The sequence below is a fragment of the Manis pentadactyla genome, chromosome 2, assembly GCF_030020395.1.
Source record: "Manis pentadactyla isolate mManPen7 chromosome 2, mManPen7.hap1, whole genome shotgun sequence".
Classification (NCBI taxonomy): domain Eukaryota; kingdom Metazoa; phylum Chordata; class Mammalia; order Pholidota; family Manidae; genus Manis; species Manis pentadactyla.
Genome location: NC_080020.1, coordinates 4,320,493 through 4,334,905, shown reverse-complemented (window position 1 = coordinate 4,334,905; position 14,413 = coordinate 4,320,493). Strand labels below are relative to the sequence as shown.

Sequence of the window (14,413 nt, the reverse complement as noted above, 5' to 3'; positions counted from 1 at the left end):
GCACTACATTCAAATTTTTCTTCCATGTAAATTAATGGTAATTGCTACTTCACTTTCTGCCATTTCAGCTTACAAAAGATTTCCTAGGAACGCTTCGATTTCAGATACCGCGACAGTCCTGTGTGCTGTATAGTTAGATGGCTTCATGATAAGGCGAAGACTACATAGAACAGTGGATTTCAATAAATGATTAGCTGTACATCACGGAAGCAAAGGCAGGTGAAGCACAGTGAGCGTGCGAAACGCATTCCAAGATCTGTAGTTCTTAGTCAACATTTGTTACTAAAAGGAAATTTTCAGTTATTTCAGTGCTATTAATATCCATGAACTTTGGAATTTTAAAAAGTTAAAATCACTAGAGAGTTATTTAAAAACTAGATAGTCCTGGGCAGACTTGATTTTTTTTTATTCAAACAATCAAAATAGTCATATCTCTTTGATAGAAGGTAAATTGGTGTATTTTATTGTGAGGAGAAACAGGGAAACTCAGTGGTGACACTGAACTGGTAAGAAGGGGACTGGTACTCTGCCAGGGAGACTAATAAAATTTCCAGTTATATTTTCTTCGATACCGTGTTATCTGTGTGACTTATTTACATCTAGGAAAGAGTTACAGCATCCATACCTAAAAAAAAAATCCTAAAGCTCAGAATTAATAAAAATTAGAGCTTAAACTCACGCGACAGTGTGTCCTGTGTGGCTCTGCTTGCTGCCTGCCTCTCCATCCCCAGTAAACAGTCCAACTCATTTTACTAGCTGTTTCATGTTTCCACTTCTAACACCTCTGTCACCGCAGATGACCTGCCCTTCTTGCCTTCTCTGGCCCAGCTGCGCCCACATCACCCAACTCACATGTCCCGTTCCCTGTGAATTCTCAGGGGAGTTGCTCACCTCCCTGTCTGTGCTGCTAACACTGTACTCTTTATGTATCTCCTGTGAGTCTATGTCATTATTTGCTTACTCATCTGTCCACTTTCCTCACTTTTTTAATATTACTTTTTTTTTTTTGTTACTACCTGGCATGGCATCAGGCCCATTAGACACAATCTTCAATAAATGCTTTTTCAATGAATGGGGCCCTTGTTTTTCCTCAAAATCTTGCTTATTTTTTCTCTATCAACTGCAGTCGTTATTCAGTGAATATGGTTTCTAGATTTATTCCTGGAATTGATATTTTTTGAGAATATGCCCAGAGCGCTGCCTCGTCACAGATGCCTAGGGGCCTCCCCTCTTGGCACAGGGCTCTTGCTGAAAGAGACGTCTGATGTCACTTAAAAGATGAGTCTCCCTTACAAGTCTGATTCCCTGCTTGTCCCTGAAGTGCTCCATGCCCTTCACCTCCTGCTACCGACGTAATTTCTCCACACTGTTTTAAAGCTTGAGGGCTCTTAATTTGATCTTACAATTCTACAGTTACACAAAGTCAGACGCACACATTGTCCCACAGAAGTCCGACCTCTCTGCATTCAAACAGCATCATGTGGCTTCCGGTCCTCCTTGTATGAAAGAAAGTCAGTTTCGTCCCACATGTCAAAGCTTTAACTTCACACTCATTTTTCAATGTAGTGGGTTTTGGTATTTTTATGTTTCTGTTTTTCTTTTGTGGCAAGGGAATATAGTTCTGAAAATAAAACGCATCTCTTTCCTCTAGGACAGAATTGCCAGTGTGTGGATGACTGTACCCATTTAGTCTACTGTACCATTCTGTGTGTGCTGCCTGGATCTTGGCCACCTCAGAGTTGTCCACCTCATTAATCTTCTCCAGTACTGGTATCTAAGCCACCCAGTCAACCTTATCGTTTAACAGTGTAATTCGGACTATATTCAAAAGCTCTTACTAGACAGCTTTCCTCACTGTTGGAAATCCTCCTGTGTATAGAAGCCTTCTTTGCTCGTGTTTACTGTTACTTTCTGCTCTTCATTTTATACTGCTAAGCTAGCGTGGTATACAGTACTAGGCTGGCCTTTCTAGTCAGAATATTATCCTAGTAAATGTCTGTTTGCCAGTGAAAATGTTCTATTCATTGATCAATACTTCTAACTAGCTTTTTATTGGAGAGGCACATATGTACAGCTGCTTTGGGGGCTGCTTCTTAATGGACAAGTCAGGAAAAGCTTTCTTGGCATGGGAATACCATACCTGAGCCTTAGTATCGTTTCACCACTTTGTGACTTGCTCTAAATTCTTCCTCTTAACTTTCAAAACCATTTATAATTATATTTCTTCAGTCTGTGTCTATCTTGAATTTTACCCTAATCCTTCAGTCCCACTTTCAAACTTGAATCATCACCATGTAGTCTAAGCATCATTTCCCCAAGCACTGAATGTCATTCTAGACTTTTTTTGTTCCCCATTCCCTCTGTACATTTTGCAGGCAGTAATGTTTTGTCTCCATGTCTGACCAACATATGCTACCCTTTCCAAGAAAACTGTCAAATCATCCAAATTGGAATTAACCAGTATGGCCTTTCTCATAGTCACAGATCGCCATCCTGTTAATGTCAAAGTATTTGTGTTGTTTTGAAGCAAACATAAAATGAGCTCTCAAACTGGATGACTTGAACTCAGATCCCAGTTCCAACACTTACTGAATGAAGTACTTGGGCCATTCCCTGAATCTTCATTTTTTATCAGTCACATGAGGGAATAATAACCAGTTCAAAGAATGGCTCATGAGAGATAAAGCTCTATGTAAATGTTAGGTAATCTTAGATCTGAATTAAAACAAGCACTTGGAAAGGTATAAATAATGTTTTATGCATTGCTGTAAACTATATACTTTGCTAACACTATATACTTCACTCATATGAGGATATATCAAATGAGTTGCTTTGATTATGAATTTCTTGTAAGATACAAGAAGAAAACTCAACCTGTTTGAGACATACATTCATAAAATCTGCATATTTTATGCATATGCTTATATAGCCTGAGTTATTTATACCATCACTAGGTAAATTTGACTTTCTTCCACTTATAATTAAAGTTATAAAAAAACCATGTTTAGTACTGACATCTTAAATTTTCAAATATGGGTGTTTTATTTAAAAAGTGTGCAAGGATAGAGTTCATTGGACAATGCTTACATTTTCATTATTCCTAATAAAAACTTCTGTTTTAGTAATACTTTTGTTAACACTCAGAAATAGTTCTAACTAAAGTGATAATACAATTTTTGAAGGTTGGTAAGTCTTCCAAAATTGCCTCTTCTTATTTTCTCATTCTCAAGGTTAGTTTTTTTACTTTTCTTTTATTTTGAGGAGAATCTACTAGTTCATTCTGTTCAAAACTAAGTAGACAAAATATATTAATAAAGGTGGTGAAAGTCTGTAGAGTTGAAATCATCATGGCATTTTCAGAGTAGTATTTATAAGTTGTGGTTTTGCTATCCTATCAGTTTGTTAATAATTTCCTTTGAACGCAGTGTAGATGGAGCATTTGTTTACATTTTTTAATAGTATTTGTAAAAATTATGAATACTCATGTTCCATAGTAGTTCTTTAGAATGTCATTTAAAAAATTCTGTGAGAAATGAATGTGATTGCATGTTTTTTAAAACCTTTTCTTTAAATTTATATATTTACAAACTAACAGAATATGTGGTGAATAATTCTTAAGCATTGTTTATATAGCCTTAGTCTAATCGTTCTTTATATATATGGCCTCACAGTCTAAAATCTAAGAGGATATGGAGTAAATATCTTAATTATGATCCTTCTGCTATGCATAGTCCTTTGGCCTTTTATTTAGTTTTTGTCAGAATTTCAAATAGTTGAGTAGCCAACAGGTGACAGATGTCACATTAATCTTTCTGACTCTGTAGCTCCTGAGCATGAGAACTGCTGATCAATTACAGCAATTTTCTCTTAAATGAGATTTTCACATCTGCCTCTCATTTCATTTGTCAACTGTCTGCCCAAAGATCTGATAAGATGGAAACTAGTGCCTTTTTACAACTTGTTCTGTCATCTGTACAATAAGGATAGAGTTGTAAACAGAGTGTGCAAAAAAGGGTATTTATCCACTACCTGCCGTAAATACACATGCTAGTGACTAGAAGGCATTGGAGACTTTATTGAGACCACAGTAGGTGGTTTCTCTTCAACTTTCCATTTAGCAACAACTTACGTGAGACCGTGGCATTTCTTACTCTGCAATGTCTTCAGTACATGTGTCTTCATATTTTTAAAAAAGTGTATGGAGTTAATTTTTAAAAAATCTGTGACAAACTTTTAAGTGTATTTTGAATTAGGGAACACCATCATCAACATACTCTCCTCCAGAGATCTCATGAGTCCCTGGGTACCTCTTCCTCTGCGCCGCCACTTTAACTACCAGTCATGATCTGCTCTAAGTCTTGATGAGTAATTAATGTTTCAACTGTTTATAGGAAGAATGTTTTCTTACCTACAGAATGAGAATAGTATGTCACACGTAAATGAAAACCAAATGAGACATGTACATAAGACAACTAGCAGTGCCCAGCACATAATAAGGGAACAAGGAGTACTAGTCATTATTATGTACATGTTACTCCTTTTAATTCTTTTTTGTTCTCATGTCTGTTCAGACATTTGGAAGCAGAACAATGGAAGATTTATAAATAAACATTGCTTCATATGTTAAATGTGTGAAATTCACTTTTTAATATTTTAAAAATCATTGAACAATTAACAGCCTATGGGGAATTCATCTATTCGTAAGTTATTTTAGTTTTGTCTTTTGGAAGAAAAATCAGGCAGATCTTCGGTGCCTACTGTTCTTCACTCCAGGGGACAATCACACAGCAGATGTCCCCAGAATAAACAGCGCTCACTAGCTCATCGACTTCATTAACTGCTCCTGCCTTGTTTAAATATAAGGGCCTTGACCAGATAAATAACCCAACCATGAAGTCAATTTTTATATGTTGCATGTCTTCTTGAATATCTGAATATTTTTAATTAATGCTATAAAAATATATGTTAGTTCATTTTATTTTAGGAGTTCCATTTTAAAGAAAGTTTTTATGAATTAAAACTATGTAAGGGTTGAGCTTGGAATGATGCCCTGTGCCACTGTGATCTCACTTGTCTCAACCCTTCTCTGTCGCAGGCCTCGTGTGCATGAAGTCCAGCACATCTGTGGTCGAGCTGGTCATGCTGCTTTGCTCTCAGGTATGAAATGGTGTTCACTTGATCACATCAAACCACATGAGATTTGTTAAGGTCACTAACAATGTATGTGCACGCATGTGCATATGTTTTTATATTTTTTAAACTTCCAGTTATTATGCCGTAGATGAAAATAATTTACATCAAGATACACGTTGATGTAGATGTCTTACCATGTAAATATTGTTTAGCCTCCCTCGCCCTCCTTCCACTGTCTTTAGCTCTTATTCTTTCCCATCCTCCCCATCCTTCCATTGTTCCCTAGCTTGTTATCTCTGTAAGGATATATGTGTAAGACTTGCTACAGATCTTCTGATGCCCTTCTCTATATCCACTTTCTAAAAACAATACAGTAGTGTTGATGATTTTGACGTTGATTGTTTCATGGTCTCTTTTCTCTCTTTAGAGATATTGAACACTAAGTTTTTTCATGCTGTAGCCAAAATGTAAAATAGAGTTCATTAGTGAGTGGTTTTTGATATAATACCTTACTGTTTTCTTTTTTTTTGAATCTTATATATTTAGGTGTAAATTCTAAAAATCTACTTATGCTATTTACCACTAATAATCAGAATTTAAAATAAAATTTTGATTGTGGGTTTTGTTTCTTCTTAGCAATTATAAGTAAATGTGTGTGTTGTGTGCGTGTATGTGTATATTACATTTTTTCTGATAAATTAAATAGAGACCTAATGGTCTTTCTTCTCATTAATTTTTCAAGTCTCCTAGTGAACCTGATTTCATGTAAGTATTAAAATGTTTTTAATATAAGAATGAAAAACAGCTTATGGACATTTGTAAGAAGTAGTTATTACATTTATCCCTAGTTTCCTCAATAGAAAGAAACAATCCATCTGAACAGTTTCTAGTCACTGACTTGAGGTCTGCCTCCACCCTCAACTACCTCCCGAATAAACAACAAGATGGCTTCAATTGTTCTATAAAATACCAGCAAAAACAAGACAACCAAAACTTACCTACTGATTTCCAGTCTTCAGGTTTACTTTCTTCAAGAATATATTCACAGGGGAATCATGAGGTCCATGTCCCCCTTTGCAGCCAGGAAGAATATAAATAAGGAAGAAGTTAGAGAAAAACAACATCTGTGCAGTTCATCTGCAGGGCAGTTGAAAATTGTGACCTAATGTTCAAGTCTTGAGTTCGAGAGCCATTCAAGAGCTCTGTCTGGACCTTTTAGGTTCTTGATGATGTACATTTTTAAAAACGAAGGATTTTATGGAAAAAAAACAACATACACTTCCTTCTTCCTTAGCTCTGGGTTTCACTTCAGTTCAGAGAAATAAAGAGGAATGTGGCACTAGGGTCTGGTGTCTTTGATGGCCTCATCATCTAATCATAGGCTTAACATTACTCATTCTCTGGCTCCAGGAATTCCTGCCATTAAGGGCCCTAGAGATGAAACTTTGCCTCCGATATTGATTGAAAGGAAGAGTGAGAAATTTAAGCTCTCTCTGCAGTGCACTTCCCTTCACTGGTTCAGCAAAGCAATATTATAAACATGTCTCTCAGTTGATTTTTAAGTTGAATATTTTAAATAATTCAGAGTGCATTAAAATATTGCAACAGATTAATCGACTCGGTGTATCTCATTTAAGAGACTTCAATATGTATGTTTGTAAAAGAAAAATAGTTCCAATCGTTGTGTTTTATTCTGTTAAACTGAAATGTTGCTTTCCACAAGATAGTTTTAAGGAAACGAATGAGTAATCGTCCTTCAGTACAACTCAGGTGGGAGGAATTTACTATTCTGTGAGATTAGCTTACAAAACCATCTTTGTGGATCATTAATTGTTCCAAAGACGTAGAAAACTTTGGTTTTAAGGACACAAAAAAATGGACGTGTCTTTCAAAGATTATTAAAATAATCTGCCATTTTTCTCTACTACTCAAATTCAAGATGATTCATATCCTATTTTCACCCATTAGCAGGATGCCCATAGCAGTAGCAGACTTCTGAGAAAGAAAAATAAATATAGTTAATGATGCTTTGCAGAGTGCTTGGCGTAGCCCTCCCCAAAGCTGGGCTCTCCTCCGCAGGCCTTAATGCAGCTCTTGGACAGTGGAGCTGCTCCCTGTAGAATTAACGGTGTTCTGTAGGCTGTTTTTGTGCCAAAGCAGAAGGCAGTCCTGAGGAGTCTTTAAAACTGCACAGTTCTGAGTTGTCTTTCTGCTTATTTTACAGTCCACCTTTTGCAAGAATTGATAGCTCCATGTTGCTATGATGAGCAGTTACTATTAGTGCTGATAAAATAGTTGGAAATCTGAACAAATAACTATTATGAGACACTATATGTATATATTTTTTTTCCTACATTTAGGAAATGCCACTGAGATATTTTCCAAACTGTGACTAATTCTTGGTTAAAATAAAATTTCAGTTGCAAATGGAATTTTCCAGTTTATTTATTTGCCTAAAATGTGCTTTGCCTTTTTTCAAATTGAGATAACCTACTGATACAATTTTGCTTGGAGAGAGTAGGTAACTGCTAGTTGAAAAGTAAAAGAAAATGCAACATTCCCTGTAGCATTTGTTTTTCTTTCACTTGCTACAACACATTAGATGCTTTTACTTTATGCTTTTCATTTCAGAAATTTCATGTTAACTACATATTAGTAAGGATATCAGCCTTTCTTTCCTTCTTATCTGACCTCTTGAATAAACTCACTATTGCTAGTGGTTTGTGTGCAAAATATGGTCTAAATTTACATGAGATCATATTACAAGTGTCTGAAGGTACTTGTCAAGGATAATTCAGTTCATATGGACAGCCTTTTAAGACATGCCATCCAGTCTACCCCCCAGTGGCCTTTAGGTCTCTGTAGAAAACATATAATGTTTTAAGAAGCTATTAGCATTATCATTCTATTTCATTTATTCTTCTACAAATATCCAAAACACCTTTTTACTGTACTTTGGATATTTTTCTTTTCCATGTAGGCCTTATGACACCAAAGCCAATTGTAAGAATTAACCATTAATTCTTCTCCTTCAATTTGTATTAAAGTTACAGTAACAGTATGTTTTTTTAAAATTGTTTTCTGTCATTTAGAAGTAAAATGAACTGATGTACAATAATTAATATTATATATTGTTTTGACAAAATCAGTGCTTAGTCAGTTAGGGCAGTGTTTCCTGTAGAGTTCATTATTCTATCACAGGATCATTATATATTGTATATTGTCTTCTGTCAACCTCTTCTTTTAAGTTTTACAATCAGATTTGTTTGAGATGCTTTATATTATTCTATGTATTCTAATGTATTTTCCATTACATTATTCTGAATGTATTGTGTTCTTTGATGAATTGCAGATTTAGTTTTCAGTAAACTTTTTTAGGTACTATAATAGTTTCTAATTATTTCCAGATTTTTTTTTTTTTTGGTTTAGGAAGTCTCCATCAGAGGTACTTCAGGAAAAATTGAGTGATGTTATCCCGTAGGATTTCTTTAAGTTTTCATAAGTAAAGCTTAGCAGATGTCACTTGCATTTTTTTTGTGCCTTCTCTGTCAATAGAAGATGTTTTATAAATTGAGAAACTTTTATGTAAAAAAATAACATCTCAGTATTAACTACTCTCTGACTTAAAGTACTGATTTGCAAATGTATGCTTAATAAATCATTTTCATTCTCATTAAAAACCCCCAAAAATATGTGACATAAAGTAGAATTCAGCCTTGCAAGTCCTTTAGGATTTGTGCATGAAGTTACTAACATAAATTATTTAGTGGTTTTGTTTGCCTTTGTTCTTTTCAGTATACTTCATATACTGAATTTAAAAAATTTTTAGTGACTTGACTGATGGGATCAAGGCCATAATCCAGGACTTCTAAACACCACGCTTACAAAAGAACCACAACTGAAGAACAATTCTCCTTTCTCAGATGATTTGCACTTTGAACATTTCCATTTTTCATTTTTTTCTCCAATTTGAGACTGTTTAAGTCAGATGGCACAAAGAAAAAGGACTATAATAAACCTAAGATTGAGGGACAAGACCTAGAAAAGATGAATGTGGAGGCCTGATAAAGCCTATTTGTTCATGAGTACTCAGTATTGAAAGGATTTTTGGTGTAAATTATAAAAAGATTATCATTGTAAGAAAAATAGGGATAGACCAGATTTTTTTCAAGCATCTTTGGAAATGAGAAATCCAAATTATAATGAAATTATTTCACATTTAATTATCTACTTAGTGACTACTTTTTACATTTTAGCCTTGTGATGGTTCCTAAAGATTTATTGATACATTCTTCCACTCCTTAAGGAGTCTAGTGTTACCTGCGAAACGTGCCTCTTTGTAGCTGAATTTGAGATCAATAAATAATAAAAAATTGTGCCATGGTATTTTAAACTGAGTATTAACAAATACTATCTATGGTTCAGAAAATTTACTCCTATAAACTAACAAGATTATTGAGGGAGGCTTTTTTGAGACGGACGAGAGATGGACTCGTTGAAACCAACAGATTTTGTACACAGCATAGGGAAGGCAGGGGAGTTAGTTAGGCCAGGGACACAGTCTGAGCCAAGGTCCCAAGACAAATAAACCTCCTACCTGCCCAGACCAGCTACCAGCCTCATCCAGAGGACGTCAGAAATGAGGTGGCTGGAAATATTTTTATTAGGGTTTATTTGAGATGTAAGGAATTACCATTTCCAGGCAATACATGAAACAGTATTTCTTTGAGGATATTTCTTAATATAAAATATTATATATAGTATATGAATAAGATAGAATTGAGGTTGACAAGTTTCTAACTCACAAATAGTATTGGGTAGTTCATGGTATCTGCTTTTACAGTTTCTGCCTCTATTTTTGAAAGGAGTAAAGCTACTGTTAGATTCCTGAACAGCTAGCAAGTCCCTGCCTCTCTCTCTGGGTGATGCCTGGCCCCAGCTCTCATCTGTGGTGTAATGTCATCTCCGAGTTAAAGGAGCAAATTGGGCATTTCAGGTGTTTTGGAGTTGCTATGATCATATCATCTTCCTTGTCATAAAGTTTGTATTATTTGCTAAATATAAATTTTTTAAAGTTAAGCAGATTGAGAATGTGGTGACACAGAGTATTGTCAACATGGGTCACAACAAAAGTTTTACATTCTTTGAAAATGAGGATCAAATTATGCAGTAAAAATGGTGATACTTTGAAGAAAAAAGAGAGAGGATATAAATATGAAATGATAACAAAATTTCTATTTAAAGTATCTTGGGGAGAATGTCCACTGAACAATTGCAACAGGAAGACAGACTGAAATATCTAATATCTGTATCTACCCAATTATTTATACCAACCCTCTATGAAAATGTAATAAAAAATTTAAGGAGCACCTTACTCAAATTACTTTTGATCATTTTCATGTGGCCTTTTATTTTTTATTATATTTCAACTCCTGAAGAAGTTAGTGGGTATAATAAATTTTTAGTCAATCACCTCTATGTTGTAAAATTTTCTTCTATGCTATCTGTATATATGATACTCATGTGTGATATAGCACTTTTATCCTTGTGTATTGATTAGTTCATACCCAACCCAAATTATATACATAAGGATAATGATGGATGAACAAAAGTCCTAAGCTCACATATGGGAAAATGGTAAAACAGGAAAGAGAAACAGGAGTCTTTTTCTCACATCTGAATTCTGACAATTCACTTGAATTGGGACTAAAACCAGTCAGCCTTGGCCACCTGTAGAATGATCCTTATGAGCGCCACAGTTCTGTGGCGGAGGAGAAGGAATGTGGCATATTCCGAGGCAGACATTTCTCTGCATCGCTGATAGCCCGTCTCCCTGAGCAAAAACCCCTTTCTGTAGTTTCCTGTAATTTCCACCCGCTGTCCTTTCTTCCCAGTTATTTCGGCTTGTTTGTTTTCCCCCTGTGTATATTTTTCTATGTTTACATTATATAAATTCTTCAGGCACATTACAGCAACTGTGAAAACAGTGGTATATATTTCACAGTCCCACCACTATTACCCATTCTCTTGCTTTCTGGTGGATTGTTTTTCCCTTTTGGCCTGCGTATTATCTCAGCATACTTTACTTTCACTAGCGGTCATGGGATAAGCCATTGTCTCTGTCCTCTTCTTCTATCATTGTACATTTCCTCATGATTATGTTTCTATGGCTTTTTGTTGTGTAAATACTTATAGATTCACAGAAGTTGCAAAAATCGTGCCTGGACCATATACCCTTCCCTAGTTTCCTTCTATAGTGCCCTATAATGTAATACAGTATCAAAGCCAGGAAACTGATATTGGTTACAACACTCTTAAGTAGACTACTGACATAACTCACCTTCCACTATTTTTTACAGGCATTCATTTGTGTATAAAATAGATCAGTGCAGTTTCATTTATTACATCATGTAACCAACCATCACCACTAGCAAAAGACAAAATTATTACTATTACCTCCAATCTTCCCATTATTTCAAACTCTTTTATTTCATGAAGTTTTTCTGGGTTATTATTATATGATTCTAATCACCCACTTGGCATTTGAAGTATATATATCTAGACAGTAAATACAGGTACCCTTTGGCATGTTTTCATTGGATGCTCTTATAGATGATAAAGGCTTGATTTTCTGTGTCTGTTACATTGGAATTTCTTTTAGAATAAGCACCATGTCCAGTATTTCCTCTTTTGGAAGCATTCCATTCAGCCAGTGGGGGAACTGAGTATTGTATATTCTCAGCAGTATATTCATCTAACATTTATTGAGAGTATTTAAAATTATAAAGTATTTAAAACTATCCTGAAGAAAAGACTACTTAAGGATGATGTCAAGCTTTAAAGTCTTCTAGGGTGACTTTAGAGATATTACTCATTTCAGTTATGCTACAAGTTTACACCCTAACGAAGTTCATTTTATTGTTCTGTTGGTAGTGATGACTTCTGTTTTGCTTACCACTATGTCCTCCATGCCTAGAATAGTGTCCAGGACATAGTATAGATATTAATTACTTATTAAGTTAATTCATGAATAAAGGTAAACATACAGTCCCCAAGTTGATTTATGTATTTTTATTGGAGTTGATTTATGTATTTTTATTGGAGTAAAAAAAAATACATAACATAAACTGTGCCATTTTAACCATTTTTAGTGGACAATTCAGTGACGTTAATTATATGCACAGTGTTGTATAGCTATCACCATTATTTATTTCCAGAAGTTTTTGACAGCACAAAAAAACAACAGAAAAAAAGCTCTGTACCCACTGAGCAGTAATCCATTCTCCACATCTCCTTTGCTCGGACACTGGCACCTCTCACCTGCTTTTTGTCTCTATAACTAACCTCTGCTCAATATCCCACATAGGCGGAATCACACAGTATTTGTCTTTTTGTGTTGTTTTATTTTGTTTAACATCATGCTTTCAGTGTCCATTCACGTTGTAACATGTATCAGAACTTCATTGATTTGTATGATTGACATGCCATTCTGTGAACAGGATCCCATTTTGTTTATCTACTCATCTTCTGATGGACTCTTAGTTATTTCCACCTCCCGACTATTATGAGTAATGCTGCTATTAACACTGGCCCACAAGAATCTGTGCCTCTGTTTTCAGTTCTTCTAGACATAAGCCCAGAAGTAGAATTGCTGAGTGATGTGGTACTTCTGTGTTTAACTTTTTGAGGAGCTTCAGTTTTCCACGATGGCTGCACCATTTTGTATTTCCATGAGGAACGAACAGGGGTTCCAACTTCTCCGCATCTCCACATCCTCTCCAATACTTGTTACTATTTTCTTTTGGTTGTTTTTATTTGTGTTTTGTTTTAAAGTATGGCCATCCTAGTGACTGTGAGGTGGTATCTTGTGGTTTTGATTTGCATTTCCCTAATGACGAATGTTGTTGAACATCTTTTTATGTACTAATTGGCCATTTGTACATCCTCTTTGAAAAGTGTCTATTCAAGGCGTTTCCCATTTTTTATTGGGCTTTTTATTGTTAATTGAGTTGTAGATTATTTATTCTGGATGTGAAATCCTCTAGAGCATATTTTTGGCAAAGAGTTTCTCTCATTCATGGATTATTTTCATTCTCAGCATCCCTTGATTCACAGAAGTTATTAATTTTAGTGATAGCCAATATACCTACTTTTGTTATTGCTGCCTCTGCTTTTAATATCGTATTTTTTAAACCCATGGCCAAATCCAATCTCATAGAGATTTTTCCCTGTATTTTCTTCTAATAGTTTTACAGTTTAGATCTTAGCTCCATTTTGAGTTGATTTTTATACATGGTGTGAGATAGGAACCAACTTCATTCTTTGCGTGAGACATTCAGTTTTCCCAGCAACATTTGTTGAAAAAACTTTTCTTTTTCCATTTAATAGTCTCGGTATCCTTGTTGGAACTTAATAATTGAGCATAGATGCTTGCAGTGATTTCTAATGCAAAAGTAGTTTCTGTACATTAAAAGGAAAACAATGTTAAGATAATATAAGGCTAAATAAAGTTTCCCCTTACCTCATATTTTCACTCTGCAGATGTAATGATAATTAATCATTTCACTTGTATCCTTTCAAACTGTATTTCCACAAATAAATGCAAATTATTTCTCTTGTTGTTAGTAAAATAAGCCATAATGGCTATTATAACAGAAATAATTTATAAATCCCTTTGCTGATTCTAGAACAGCACTGACTGATAAAAGTATAATGTGAGCCACATATAATCTTAAATTTTCTAATAACTACATTTTCAAAGGTAAAAGAGAAACAAGTGACATTAATTGTAATAACGTATTTCATTTAACATAAATACAATTTTAATATGTAGTCAGTATAAAAATAATGAGATATGTTACATTTCTTTGTTTTGTACTAAGTCTTTCAAATCAGGGATATATTTCATACTTAGGACACATATCAGTTCATACTGGCCACGTTCCCAGTGCTTGTAATAACCACATGAGACTAGCAGCCGCTGTATTGGTTAGCACGACTCTTACCTTGTGGGTGTGAGTATTTGTGAATTTCTTTTCTTAGTGCTACTGTAGTCCAAAAGCAGAACAAGCTGTTCCAGAAGCCCAGAATATTACAGATCTTCAAGGAGAGATCAGCTGATTGTATGTCATATATTCTTGCACTGGGTTTAAAAGGATGGTATCTAAGTTTCTCCATGATAACCTTCTTATTGATTTATACTCCGTGAAGTCTAACAAGGTCTTACCATTCAAGACTTAATACCGGAAGGTCCCTCCATTCTAAAGTGGTAGCATAGATA

The 14,413-nt window shown here is 34.9% G+C and overlaps 1 protein-coding gene across 3 annotated transcripts in view; it reads left to right on the top strand.

Annotated features, from left to right (window-relative positions):
- Positions 1-14,413, top strand: part of NBEA (neurobeachin) — a 550,888-nt gene that overhangs the window by 249,500 nt on the left and 286,975 nt on the right. For all 3 annotated transcript variants that reach the window (XM_036904990.2, XM_036904991.2, XM_036904985.2), the window contains exon 34: positions 5,096-5,157. In XM_036904990.2, coding sequence (XP_036760885.2) covers positions 5,096-5,157 — 62 coding nt within the window. The remainder of the gene's footprint in view (positions 1-5,095; positions 5,158-14,413) is intronic.